This window comes from Bidens hawaiensis, unplaced genomic scaffold (assembly GCF_021521415.1).
Source record: "Bidens hawaiensis isolate Kalapana, Puna unplaced genomic scaffold, B.hawaiensis_p1.1 tig00026395_1, whole genome shotgun sequence".
NCBI lineage: Eukaryota > Viridiplantae > Streptophyta > Magnoliopsida > Asterales > Asteraceae > Bidens > Bidens hawaiensis.
In genome coordinates, this window is record NW_027494246.1 from 279,360 (window position 1) to 295,204 (window position 15,845).

Sequence of the window (15,845 nt, forward strand, 5' to 3'; positions counted from 1 at the left end):
AAGATTAATGTTGTTAAAAAAAAAACTTAGTGTAACACTATTATTGCTATTAAGCTCATAGTTAAGGTCTCCAAGCTTGCAGCAAACAAACACATTAGACATATTGGATTTTAGTGTTGACTATAATATGAACTTCGAAAACAAGCTAAGTCATAACAAAGCTTTAAATTTATGTCAGTTGGGGCTTCAAATGCATATTAGACTTTCATGGTTATGATTTATGTAATTGTTTTAAATGGATGGAATGTGTGAATGTAGGTTGTAGGGAAAATAGAAATAAAGGCTCAAATAAAGCTGTGTTTAAAGACAACGTAGGTAAACATGTTGTGTAAGATCATTCCAGTTGAAGCCCATTGAAAATGTATTGCGGGTTCTGAGCAAAGATTGTTGAATAGGTGGCTAGATACATTAATGGACCGAGCAGTTCTGAGCGTGTATAGGCACCAATAGGAAACGAATGCCCACTGAAACGCTTGGGTAATACCCACTAATAGATACCTATACAATATATCACAAGCGAATTGATAAACTAACAAAAAAAAAAACGTATTGCAAATTGTCGACACCGCAGCATCGTACGGGTAAAATAAGGAAAAGGTAATAAAACTTAACTTTTCTAAACACCTTACAACTTATAATATAAGCTACGAAAAGGTAAAATAAGGAATCCTGAAAACCCCTTTAGTTGGTTTGCATAGTGTTGTCGGCTAGTGATATAGCACATTCTTCTCTTCGTTTCCATATGCATTATTTATTATTATCTATGTTAATATTATATTATATTTTTTCTGATGTTTGTCTGTTGTAGTGTAGCTTACTAATGTTATATTTTGTTGATAATAATAATAATAATAATAATAATAATAATAATAATAATAATAATTGTCATTATTTTTGCCTTTATGTTTTTAATATATTTTTCATGTTTAAGCATGCATGGTGTTATTAAAACCGGAGGTTTTGCTGAAAACGTACTTTATCATTTGGAATAGAGGTATAATTTGTTAATATCACATCATGCTCATAGCGGCATAGCATATCAATAACTTTGATATAGATAGGGATCTAGGATTATGTAGGTAGAGGTGTACAAAACCGGTTTTAAACCCAAACCAGCCAGTTTGGTCAACGACTGGTCAAAACCGGTTTGACTTAAACCAGTTCGGTTTATAAACCGGTTTAGAAGCAAGAAAAGCCGGCTTGGTCACGTCTGTTCGGTTCGGTTTATAAACCGTTTTTTCTCAAACCGGTTCGGTTTTAAAACTGGTTTGGTAGATCTTAAGGGGAACCGGTCCTGAAACTTGCGGTTTGAAAACCGGTGTGGATGAAACCGGTTTTAAACCCAAAACGCTTCTTTTCAGTTTGTCTAAAACCGTTCCCAAATCGATTCTTTTGTACACCTCTAAATAGATTGCTAGGTACGGTTAATGTTATATTCTTGGAGATTTTGTTTTGGGCCTGTTTGGGCATTAGTTTACTTTTTTAGTTGGTTAATAGAAACAAGCCGAAAGGATGAGTCCAATTGGCCCATTGTGCAGAACATCCATTTTCCTTCATTATTTCAACTTTCAAGAAGAAAAATGCAAGAAATATTTCGCTTTGGATGCATTATTATTTTACCTTTTGAACAATACCACACATCCTTTAAATCTACTTTAAAATGGATAATAATTTCTCTAAAGAACTCGAACCCCTCAATCTATAAAGAGGGAGCATCATTTTATACACAAGAATACCATTTGGCTAAATGTGTTGGTTTGTGAGGATTGGATCTTGGATTTCGGCTTAGTTGAAAATATGTTTGTTGGATTTAATGTAGATTGAAAATATGAGACAAAGATTTAATTACCTATCATGCATACACTTGGTCCTTTATTAAAAATTTAATAAATCAATAGCTATAAACTTGTTTAAACTTAAAAAAAAATATTATTTCCCTCGAGACCTGTACGTGTTACAGCTTACACGCTTCTAGTCGCATGTTTACCCTTTCTTGAAGACGATAAAACAATAGCATAGTAGTAAGGCATATCAACTCTACATTTTTATTTTTTTTAACATTTAACACAAACCAAACTACATCTGGATAAAGGCATATGGAATTGAAAGATTGAAGGAGAGATCAAAATTCATATACAAAGTTATAATTATATGAGAAGAGTTTGCGATGTATGTTAATGACAAAGATTATATACCCATAAATCCGGGATTAAACACAAAAATAAAGAGTGACTTGGTGGTATGTGTGTTGCCACTCGCGACCAACACCTTTTCAAACTAGGGTATTCAAATATATACCTTGGTTTGCATTTTGCATTTTTTTTGCTTTATTTTCTTTTTGTTGTGTTTTAATTATAATTATAATAATTTTATTTATATTGTTTAGAACCGAAAAATGTAATTTATAACTATAACTGGATTTTCAAACAATATTGAATTTAAAGTGACATATAAATTATTAAAACGAAAAGTTATCCTAACTTAAAATAACCCAATAGATAAGTAAATACAAAGATAAGTAAATTACACAGAAAAGTTTTAATTTAAAATACTTGTTAGATCAGTGACATGCATAATTATGATTAATTAGTATATGACAAAAGATTTGGGTCATGTTTTTTTTTTTTTGGTGTGTGTCTATGTCATCGCGCTTTCTAATTTGAAGAATCACGTTGCTTCACTTCAGCTAGAATATGTTATCTTAAACAGGTTCATGCCTAGCTAGCTTTAAAGTTTGACTTGGGAGTTTCCTGTTAATTGATTTGATATAAAATTTTATTATCATATATTGTTTGTGAGGTGTCAAGCCTGTTTATGTAAATTAAACTCGATAAAAATCGGTTATTAAAGAAATTTATTTGTATCCATGTGAAATCTTCTATTTATTATTTAGACATAATCAATAAGCATAATCCAAAGGAGCACTACATTTATGATTTAACAACAAATAAATATTATCGAAAACATTACAAATTAATCATATAAGTATGTTGCGTATCCTTTATATGAACAGTTGAAGTCAGCTTGTCTCCCGCGTTTGCCTCTAACACTGAGGAAAGTCTGCAGGTGGCGGCGGCAACGTTGATTCCGGTGTACCTCCGTTCTCCACCAAGAAAGCGGTACCCAATCCCCATGGCAAATGTACTTCCAAATGACAGTGAATGAACCACACACCTGCAAAATATTAATTTCCACATATAAGATTTTAAACTTCTCTAATACTATAAGATAAAAAGTTGTTTTATTCAATGAGATCGAGTTATTATTTATTAAGATGCGTGTTGGAATGAGTTATATGATATATATTTAAAGACTTAAAGTTCTTAAGTGTGTGTTTTTAATGGTGCAGTAATATTGATAATTGTTAATTAGGGTCTCTACGAGAGAATAGTGTATATACCTATCCCATATTTACATAATACCGATAAATGTTTGTCTACTTACATTGTATCTATAGAGTAATAAACATGATATCAAATTGTGTACCTGGATTATCTGCTCGGAATCTGATGACAGCCCAGCCACCGGTAGGGACTCCAAGTGTGTTCCGTTCTTGAGGGTTGACAAAATTGAACTTTCTGGTGTCATTTGTTGGATCATAGTTCCCGAAGCCTTGAGCCAGCACGTAGAAGTTGAATCCATGCAAATGCATGGGGTGATTTTCAACACTGACCAAGGCTGTGTTCTGCAACACGATCTGAACCGTCGAATTGAACTTAATTTTCTTGAGACTGGTCACCTTGGGTGTCATCAAAAGACTCTGATTGAAACTATTGCTGACGTTTGTGTAATCAAATACCATTGGTGGCTGATCAGGGAAATCGGTCGTGTAAACTCCACTCACATTTCGGAAATAGGCTTCTAAAAGCGACATTCGTGTTGGCAAAACGAATGAATTGTTGTTCATGCTTGCAGCCATTCTTTGTTGGAATATCCCTCCACATGTTTGGTTGGAACCACAAGCTGATAACCCGAGCCCGAAGGTTATAAACATGTTCTCGTCCACTGTTCGTGGAACTGGTGACCAGAAGCGGCTGGTGACGAGTGCGGTTAGATTGGTTGAAAATGTGAAGGCTGTTGGTGTATCATTGAAGGCGGGCATGACGGGAAGTGTTGGTGTTGTTTGTGTGGCGTTTTGGTAAGCGAGGATCCCTGTGGTGATGTTGGCGTTGAATGGAATACCTATTCCGCTATCATATGGACTTGCGGCCATGTAGTATAATCCTGGTGACTGGTTTGCAGTTATTAAGACGTCGGTGGTTTGACCCGGACCCACGAGGACTACGTCTGTCTGGAATGGGTTCGTGTAGGCTGCATCAACCGCAACAACAGTAAAGTTGTGGTTGGCTATCTTGAAGAAGAACTGAGTGTTGAGAGCAGCGTTGATTATTCGGACCAAATATGTTTGTCCTGGTACTACGTCTAACCTATATGTTTCTGGTCAAAAAAGAACAAATATTATTATTACTATAGTCTGTAATCAACAAATAGTTAAAAGGAGTCACATTAATCAATTAAAAGTGGTTGTTGGATATGACAACCAAACACTTTTGTGGTTAGTCCATATTTAATTAAACATTGTTATGTTCTTTTACTTTTATAAAATTATAAATGAAACAACACACTTTTTTATTCCTAGAATTAGTTTTTTGGTTCACTTACTGTTTGAAGGGCAGAAGTTATACGTATCACCAGGCCATCCATTGACGGTATAAGCATCAGCGCTAACAGGTGCGGCTCCAGTGGCTAGTGCCGCGTTCTCAACATCGTTGGGGTCAGCGTTCCACCATTCACCTGAAATGTTAATTAGTTTCATCATTAGATATATTCTTCAAACACACACATATATATATACTTAATAATGTTAAGTACTGCTAACATAATTGTATCTAACATACGTACGTACCTAACATAATTGTATCTTCACGAAAGGGTTTAACGAAAGGGTATTTCTGGCCGTCTCGTGGGCGGATGATGAGGGCACCGTGGACAGTTGCTCGAAGCCATTGAGAGTGTGCATGCCACCAAAGAGTGCCCTCTTGTCCTGTGAGATTGAACCTGTAGGTATAGTTACCTCCCGGCCTGATGGGGCACTGAGTCACGAATTCAGGACCGTCTGCCCATTGAGTTAGCCTTTGGAAAACACCATGCCTATGCACATTCAAATATATATTACTTAATTAGACATGTTTCCATAAAAGGAAAGTACCATTAATGAAGTAGTTTTATAATTTGTATATATATTTATACCAGTGAATGGTAAGGTTGTATGGAGATTTGTTGAAGACATGGACAATAACGGTGTCACCCTCCTTAACCCTTAACGTTGGCCCCGGAAGGCTTCCATTGACGGCCATGATGACTTGCTCTTGACATAATCTATTGGCTGTTAAGTTCTTTACCTGCATATACGTGGAGATCGAATATCAACAATTAAGTTCATCTAATGTTTGAAACTAATTATAAGAGCATTCACACTTAAAAATTACCTATATCATCCCAAACCATATAATTTAAGGAAAATTAGTTTAACAATTTAATTTGTCATATTTAGCACTACATATGATTTCCTAAAGTATGGTATATATAATAATATGGATTAAATAATTAATGATTCCATATTCATTCCATATATATATTTGTTTGAGTGTAAGAAAGAAAACATATATAATAAAGAAATGATAAGTATTGTTTATTTGAATATGTATAAATATAAGGAACTGGAACGAGTTCCTTAGTTAAATTATATGAATAAAAATAAGGATTCAAGTATGAATGCTTTAAAAGACACAAAGTTGCGAGTAGCCATATGATTACATGAAACGAAGTCTCCACGATATCAGCAGATGCAGTAAAAGAAGTTAGATAGCAAAATGCTAGCACCAATCCAACTGCGAATGACGAGCTTGGTGCCATTTCGGAACAAAAACAAAACAACGAATACTATATGTGCAATGAATGTACGTATGATATCCTCAAAGATGTGTTGGTTGTGTATATATAGAAAGATAGAGAGAAAGAGAAAGTTGGTATAGAAGATAAGTTTCTGGCAGCTGGTTAGAAGAAATTTCCATATGCAAACATATATATATAATATTATATACACACACATATTGATTGCGTGAATATCATGTGAGTTGAATTTTGAAGAGGTTTGAGTTAGTATAAAGGTGATGCATTTGAATCTTCCACCTCTAGACACCGGCCTTCTGTTGACAGAAGTAACGCTTCTAATATTTTTGTTAGTGCTAATAATATTTTAATATTATAATTAATATAATTAAATGAATATTTTACATGATAAAACCCCAACAAACCATTGTTTTTTCTTTTTATGGAATAAAACGAAGTCGTCGTTCAGACGGTTGTTTCCCCACACACGCTGTGTGTGTTACAAATGACATCTTCCTATACATGCACATGATCATCGATAGATGTCAAACAAAACGGCAAAAAAAAGATCGTTGTCAAAAAAACTCATGATATATGCAGATAGTTGTACTAGTATTATGATGCGATTATTCAATAATAATAATATAAAAAATAATTCAATAATTGTCATCACAATCACTTATTATTTTCTCAATCAGTTCGCCATGTGTTTATATGAAATTTTGATTATATTAATTTATATTGCGTAATTAATCATTGTGATTGCAACTCTGACAAATTAATCATACGGATGCATGAATCATGAGTTGAATTGAGGTAGAACAACGTTACGGTATAATATTTACATTTTCTTACAATTGTGTTAAAGATTACAATAGTAAGTTTGGTTATTAATGTAAACTTGATAAGTTAATTATGAACATGTTGTATATTCGTAATGACGTTAATCGACAAATTATCTACGAATCCCTAAAATCGTAAATGGAAAGTTTTTAGTTATGTTTATTAATTGCTTTTATGTTTTCTTATGCACAATCATGTTTGAGGGCTAATTGTGTATAAAAGATTCATCAATGGCTAAATGGATTTATCTGTAAGATATGCATGCTTAGCCGATACGTACTGTGTCTCCGCAAAAGTTTATTATTCACATAGAAACACTCTCAAACCAATTCTCGTCTTTTGTTAATCAATACATGTTGATTCAACTTGATCATCAAGATTTTATTTCACGAATCATTGTACTAGACCTTGTTATAGTTCGTTATTTGTCTTCATATGTTCTTAGAAAGATTTATGAGTTTGTCTTTTTTGTTACTTCGACTTGTAATATGAATGTTCTTTAAGTTTTCTTTGAATAATCTGAGTTAATTACTTGATTCAATTGTGTTTAGGATAGATCTTGGGTTTAGTATTGACTAAAATCTCTGTTACTTATTCTTGTAAATCAATACGAAAAGATAGGTAGATTCAGTCTATTTCATGTTTACTGAACTCTTGGTTCGGTTTCGTGTTCATAACTAGTACTAGTAACCCTGAGTTCTTGGTCTATATTTTGTTGGTATCATGAATGATTAAATGTCAAGAGATATTTTTATATCCGATCAAATCGTCAACCCGATCCAAAACAACATGAATTTTTTTATATCCAATCATATAAAATTGGCGTGTCTAAAAATAATAAACCCCTGAAAAACATACAATAATCCGGGGCTATAAAATACAAATATAGATAAGACCTTATTATCCTATAGAGTGAGACAAAACATAGAAAAGCTACGAACCCTTGAAATTGTCCGTGGATCTCTTACTTTTGTTACAAGTCTTCCTTTTTTAGGTATTCTTTGTGAATGCAATGGTCAAACCGTGTTTCAACTACTTTATCATACACATTTTTAAGATCCGTTAGTTTTGTCTTTTTACATTATAGTGGGAAACAACCAACATTAAATTACTGTTTATGACACATACAACTACGGTATTAGGTTTTACTATATAACCATACAAGTACAGCTTGTATGATATACGAGTAGTTAAAAAATATAATAAAAAGGCTAAATTTAATAATATATATAATAACAGAGAAATGTTCATCTGCATTTTAATCTTAACATGAGAATGTAGGAAATAATACCAATTCTTAAGAAATTGATAACGTTAGAAACAATACCAACTACAATACCAATATACATAAACAATGATTTGTAATAACAAAAAAAAACCTAAAAATTACAACAAAAGAATCAAAATCAATAACGAAATAATAACAGAAAATACCAACAAATACTTATAATAACAACAAAATATAAATCAGCAAATACAAACAAAAAATAACATCAAACACCTATAAAAATAAACCGAATAATAACTACAAATTAGTTCTTACTGTTTTCATGTTAAAAATAAAATGTATTTGATCATGTTTCTATAATAACATACCTTATGTATTAATAAGATATATATAGTGAACAAAAATTTTCAATTCATAAATCTTTAAACCTCTTTAAATATAACATTGGATACTGACCCATATGATTATAAGAAATGGTAAGATCATTATATTTAAACGTATTTAATGGTTAACTTATAACATATTAATATAATATTTATCGAAATTGTATATATATTCATCAATCTAGAATATTTCTATAACTTATTTATTGTGATTTTCACGTATAAGATAAATGATTGGCTTTGATAAAATCAGTGGCGTACCTACCTTAGTGGTAAGGGGTCGGCTGACCCCTGTGAGAAATTTTTTTTAGTAGTATATACATGTTAAAATTCTGATCGACTCATATGAAGTTTTGATACCGACCCCTGTGGATTTGAGAATGACCATTAACTGAGAGAACTTGAGATGAAAAGATTAGACTAAACCAACCATATTTTCTGGCGGCCGTCGCAAATAAGTATTCTCATGTTGCAGTTAAAAAAAAAAGAAGAGACATACTTTAACATTTTAAGGATGTCATAAACCTTTATTAACTCTCTTTCACAACCTATTATTTTACCAAAATTTAATAGGATATTTGAAAATAAAGATAAAGTCAACAAAACATTTATTTGTGCACATTTATTTATTTCTTAGTTAGATTACCAATATAATAAAAATCAGTATGTGTTTCCCCAAAATTACTTGCCCGTATATTTCGTATATAATTAATTAACTTTTAATAAGCTTTTATTTTGTTTTTAAATTTTATTAATATATGAATATCAAACAATATGATATTATGTCTAGATACCAAAAATTAAGAACTTATAGAAAACAACTATAAATATATTGTATTATAATTATATATAACTAATGACGTATCATGTATTTTTTTTGTTTATATGGTAATATGATATTTTGATTGATTATCTTTTTTTTTTTAATATGATCCGCTCCATTTGGCCCGATTTAGTTAAACGACCATACCGGATCGAAAAATTATACCAATTTGACCCGACCCGTACAACCGAACCGGACCAAAGAAAAATTTATTGAGCGATAAGCAACTAAGTACCAACCCCTACAATAAAGTTTTCTAAATCTGTCACTGGATAAAATAGAAAACTACTCATTTGACATTCTTTGTGGAGAACTTTGAATGAAGTCGTGTAATAAAATGATCATCTTGCTATAATAGTATAGATAGATAACTTCAAAAATATCTGCATATTTGCATGTAAATATACATGTAGTAAAAATAATTATGAAATATAAATAATTACTAAAGGTAAAAAAAATATTCGACATATAAAAATATCTTTGAGTATAAATAAATATAATACTAAAGATAAACTTGGAATCTTTACAACCACCACTCTTCACTCAACCATTTTTTTACTTTTTAAATATAATTAATATTCACAATTTCAAAGTGATTACTTAAAGAAAAACTATATATAGTTAACATAAATAATTTATTTTAAATAAAACTCTCTTTTCAAATTTCAATAGAATATGTATTGAAATGTTGTCAAAAAAGAATTACACTAATTGTGTATTTAGATATTTTTAAAAACTTAACCAAAAAAGTTATTAGAGATAAAAATAAAATATTAAATATGTACTTTGTAGTTGTCGGGTGATCGAAATACGTAACTCTACTGTGTATTTAGAACTTGAAAAAAAAGTTAATGAAGAAAAGTTATTAGATTAAACTTAAACATGGATTTAAGTTTGGATCAAATATAAATAACTTTTATCGTGAGAAGTGTACAAATAACTAGAGTAATTATGTTAAAACTAGAGTAATTATTATTACGCTATAACTTTTGAACTAAAGTAATTATTATTACACTATATTATTTTTTGTAACATAATTACTTTACTTTAAAATTATAATTAATCTAGTTATTTGTATATTTAGTATGTTAATTTATTTGTACCGGATCTAACCCTTATATTTATATATGTATATGTGTCTTTATCTACATCTATATTTATATCTATATCTACACATATATATATTTATATAAATGCTTATAAAAAAAACTTATACGTCAGTCTTTGGTTGCTCCCTACTCTATCTTAAGCCACCAGATTGCTTAATTGTGATTTGAACATTCTCATGCGTTTGACCCGAATTCGCGTGTATGTGTCACAAAACCCAAATAATCCTTAAATGTGTAATAACATATAATTTATTTGTGAAACCCTTTCATAATCAAACAATAATTTACACGGGTCATGGGTCTCACTAAACCCGGATAACCCTTAAACAGGTTATAGCATCTCATTTATTTGTGAAATAACCCTTAATCATCAAACAATTATTTTCGCGGGTAATGGGTCTCACCAACTAATTATTGGGTTGGAGTTGCGTCTCTTTTATTTGGGTAAATCATTAATCGCCAAACCCTAATTTAGTTATTCTTCTCTATATATTATCTATTGTTGGTCTATCCCCTCCATCACCGGTTAAATTCTAATTACCACCCACTATCGTCAATCTCTACTCTTATGCATCAACCACCATCGTCACCTATATCAACCGTCCATTTTTCATAAGACAAAAATTCATGTTTATGTTTGTTCGTTTAATAAAAACCTGCATGCTGATGTTCATTTATGTTCGTTTATTAAATATCTCAAATGAAAGAACCCAAACATTAAAAAAATATAATGAACGTTACAAATTAATATATGTGTATTAAAATCAAAAAACAACTACGTTAAAAATAAAACAAGTTATTACATTATATATAATCTCAAAATTTCAAAAACAAATACCTAATTAAACCATTGTTACACAGGGGACTCAACTAGTACTTTTTATAAAGAGGACAAATTTGATTTGAGTTGAGATTATAATGAAAGAAAGGGCTTTGAATAATTCAACTATAAAATCCGAAACCGCGTGATCTAAACTATATAAGCTACGTTAATGAATCTCTGCATAGATAAAGGACTTTTAGTCATGAGAATATATTAAGATAATATGAAGGTTAGGTTAATTTAGAAACAAAATCAGAAACCAAAATGTACGTTATATGACTTTTATACATTCGGGAAAGAAAATATATATTTTGACTTTAATTTGTATATTATATTCCTAGGTTAAGAACACTATATCTACCAATTTAAATAAAAGAGAATAACCGATAACACATGTCACTTGGAGAATCATCTTAGTCTAAATTTTCAAATTAATCTCTCTTTCAAAACTCCAATGCAAATTGCGTATCTTATTTATATTGATTTTATATATGATTTTCTTTTTTTATGTCATTAATAATGAAAAAATATCTTATGATCTTTTGTTAGAATTATCAATTTCATTAAAAAATATAATTATATCTTATAAAATTATTAAGTGTGTGTTTTTCGTGATTATGAATAAATTGTATGAGAATACACCACGTATTTGTATAAATATTTCATTAGATAATTTGAACTTATATAATCATTTTATTTGATAAATTATAGATTTTTTAAATTCAATTATTTAATTTTTACATCTTAATTTTTTTGTTTTAAGCATTCCATGCGTCATACGGTTTTAATGCAAGTATATAATAAAGAAGAGAAAAGAGGTGTGAAAATTTCTAATTTCATTACCTTACTTTTGCTTTTCGGATTATTTTATGTTTGACCAAAATAGCAAAATTCGTGTAAAAAATCATCACAATATGGCTTGTTTTGAAACTTCACAAGGCATCCTGCTATTTATGCTGATTTTACGAATATTTTTTTTTTTCTGTTACCTTAGTTTGGCAAAATATACACATGTGTTTGTAAGCTTGCATTAGCCGTTAGGCTGTTTTTTTTGTATGAAGTTTGGGTTATTACATGGCTGTTTCCAAGAATCGTTAAAATTGCTTGCGCCGACAACAAAAATTTTGGACCTTAGACTATCTGCATCAGTTCAGGGCAATTCTTTCTACAAACAGCATATCAGCATGCCACATCAGCTTTCCATTCATTCTTTCCACAAACACTTTTTTCCTACAACAATAACATATTCATTCTTTTCACAGACAACCTCATAATTTCCACATCACCAACATTGGGAACCCACTAACCACCATCTTTCACCATCTTTGAGGAAAGATCTTCAAGGATGGATGACCCTCCACAATACATGTATTTTCCATCCTTCTAACAAATCTCCTCCACATAAGCCATGGATGGCCTTGATGGGGAAGGTCTTATGTAAGGGGGTTTTTTGTTTAGTTTAAATGATTTATTATATATATGTATAAATAGGCTTAAATGAAACGAGGAATAGAGGAATTGAGTTTAAACATTAAAAATACACAATTTTCATTAAAATATATATAATTTATTATAAAAAAAACATACGGGCCTACTGGGATGATCAGGCCAGGGTCCGTCGACCACCCTGCCTTTCTTCAACGCCGGCAGTGGTGTATCTTACATTTGTAATGCAAATTTGCATTTTGTAAGGCGTTGTGACACTAATGTCATTGAGCAATGCATTTTAGACTATTAGTTGTGAGGCTTTAACGCAGGTGTCAGCGAAGGGCTTGCTGCCACGCTGGTCGCGAGCACCACAACGACATCAAGCTAGCGAGTGCGTGATAGGCATCAGGTGAGCGGGGTAGCGCCAACAAAGAAGGATTTGGATCTTGTTCATTTAATATGTGTTCACCCCAACTTCCATTCATTTCTTTCGTTTAATAAAAAAAATCAAAAGAAGAAAGATGAAAAATATGCAGTAGCAAGATGATGAAGAAGAAGAATGTGTCTTAATTGTTATAAATATTTCATGGGCTTTTGTTTTATAAACTAAAACCTGGGCTTTTTTATATTTCCTAGCCCAAGTTTAATGTATTTCGTTGGTTGCTATATTTTTAGTTTAATATATTTTTTTTCTATTAATATTAGTGTAAAATTTAGAAAAAAAAAGAATATAAAATAGAAAAACTGAAAAATCGTTGAAGCCCCCGAACACCTAAATCGCAACAGACTCACTTGACTTCAGTAGGGGCTTTATCAAGTGCACAGTTAGCGTCATGTGAAACAATATTAGATGATAAATTCAAGAAGTGGTTTTAACCACCACACACAACATTATGTAAATTTAATTTTAGTATTTTTGAAATGTAATGACATTACCCTGAACTATATGACTTTTACTTGTTTTTTTTTTATATTTGTGTTAAGACATGAAGGAAAGACAACTATAATGCATATGAGCTGAAACAAAGAAAATATACACTTCTATGGATTAACTATCGTGTCATGTTTATGAACTATAATTATTATCAATTAGTAACTTATTATTATAAACCTCAAGTCCTCAATTAATAACTCACAATATGTACAAATTTCTATGTTATCGACTTATCTACAATAAGAAAATCTAAAGAAATACTAAAAATGTGTTATAAAAACACTTTTAAAAAAATCAGAAACTTTCCAATATAAAGATCCAGAAACACTCAAACACAATGAAAGGGGATGTGGTCCATTGACAAAAGCAAAACCTTTAAACACCTAGGTTTGGAAAGATGAGGCTTTGTGTTCAAGTCCATAGCCAACAATAATTAAAAGTAGTTCAGTGTTAAAAAAATCACTCAAACACATAATTACATCATCATTTATATGAAATTAATCCTTTTTTTTATTACCAAACATTTTATGTAAATAAAAATATATATAAAAGTATATTTAATTGCTTTTGGTTGAAGGAAAATTTAAAGTTTTAAATTAAGGTTTTTATATTAAATGAATTATCAAATCGATATCTTTTGATATTTCTCCAAATCTAGTGAAATTTATATTTATTTTTTATTTGTAATTGTGGAATTTTTTATTAATACTTTATACACTTTTGAAAAATGCACCAATTTATGTATTATGTGGTCCATCTCACAGACAATTTGAAATCTGAAAATATAGTTATTTTTATGGGGAAATTTTGTGTTTTAGTTTTTTTTCTTTTAAATCTTGAATAAAAAATATATTATTAAAACTAGAAAATGAAATTTATAATTAATAAATTTTTAAATAAACATTTAACTGCTGGATGAGCACTCGGAGCATTTAGTGGACCATTAAAGGCCGGGCAATTAATATGAAGAAATACTGCTTGGGCCAAGAGACGGCCCAACTGAGGTTGTGAGCATTGGGGATGTTCCAATTGAAAAGTCACATGACTCCACTGGGCCTAGTTCCGGTTTGGCTAACCTGGCCCAATCACTTACTGTTTTATAATAATGGATGGGAGTAGTGGATTATGATCTTTTAAGAAAAATCTTATTTATGAAAACCAACTTATCAACGGTGGCAAAGTTGAAAATAGTGAATCTCGGTTGCTCTACGAACCTCCAAAGATTCATGCTCCTATTCACCTATTTCGAACCTTAAAAGGATATTTTATGTCAAAAGGTTATGGTGTTAGTTGATGCTTTGACTACCAATGGCTTATCTTAATTTACTAGATTGGGTTAAGGTAAAATGCCCTCCACGAAAACGCCTCCTAGGTAAAACGGCTTATCTTAATTTTTGTTAAAATTGGTGATTTTATCTTAGATCTTGATTTCAAGCTCAGTTTTTGTAAAAATATTAGAGACCAGTGAAAAAAGTATAACAAAGTCGTTAAGTTCATTAAATCCTAGGTATATTATACTTGTGTTTCACGATTCGTATTTCACTATCAAAATATGTATCCGAAACTTCGGATATCGGAACTTTAGATATTCGAAATTTTGTATTTGGATTCAGGTTGAATTTTGAAAGAAATTATAAAAAAACTAAAATATTTCAAACATCCGAAATATCCAAAAACTATCCGATGTCCGAAAAATTATCCGAAATATCCAAAAAGCTGGCTGGAATATCAAAAGTATCTGAAAATTGTCCAAAATATCTGAAAAATTATCCGAAATATCCAAAAGTTATCCGAAATTTATATATAATATTTATTATATGTAAAAAGTATTTCGGATAGCTAAGATATCCGTACTATCCAAAACTTTTTAAAATCACTATCCGATCCGAATTATCCGAAAATTCAGATATCTGATATTCAGATATCCAAATTTTCGAATAATTCGGATTCAGATTCGGATTTTTTTAACACCCTAATTATACTATAACGCTTCCACCAAGAATCACCACCTAACGTGATGAAACCCAAGTTTCTTTCGGTTAATGTAGGATCACCCAAAATCCTTTTCACAATAATGGAGGAAACTAAAAGGTAGTCAACCCATAATATTGCAAAAGTGAAAAAGACATGAAGAACACAAATATATATTTAATACTCTAGGTCTTGAAGCACACAATAACAAGATAATATAAATATATACTCAAACGTTAGAGGTAGCACTTATTAACCCACATTAAATGCTTTTCATTCACTAAACATATATATTCTTTAACCTCCCTAAAGATAATGAAATGTTGATTCTCAATCTAGATTGATCTTCTGTAAAATACTAACACACTATTAACAAAACCCGAAATATCCGTAGGAACTTATCAATGGGGT

The 15,845-nt window shown here is 30.7% G+C and overlaps 1 protein-coding gene across 1 annotated transcript; it reads right to left on the minus strand.

Moving 5' to 3' along the window:
* Nucleotides 1-2,974: 2,974 nt before the first annotated feature.
* On the minus strand, nucleotides 2,975-6,184 carry LOC143573370 (laccase-7-like). Its single transcript, XM_077058267.1, has 6 exons — nucleotides 5,818-6,184; nucleotides 5,251-5,402; nucleotides 4,907-5,151; nucleotides 4,663-4,794; nucleotides 3,487-4,437; nucleotides 2,975-3,174 (listed from the first exon to the last, which is right to left on the minus strand). Exons 1-6 carry the CDS (start codon nucleotides 5,914-5,916, stop codon nucleotides 3,044-3,046), a joined length of 1,710 nt encoding a protein of 569 aa, XP_076914382.1. The 5' UTR covers nucleotides 5,917-6,184; the 3' UTR covers nucleotides 2,975-3,043.
* Between the last annotated feature and the right edge of the window lie 9,661 nt (nucleotides 6,185-15,845).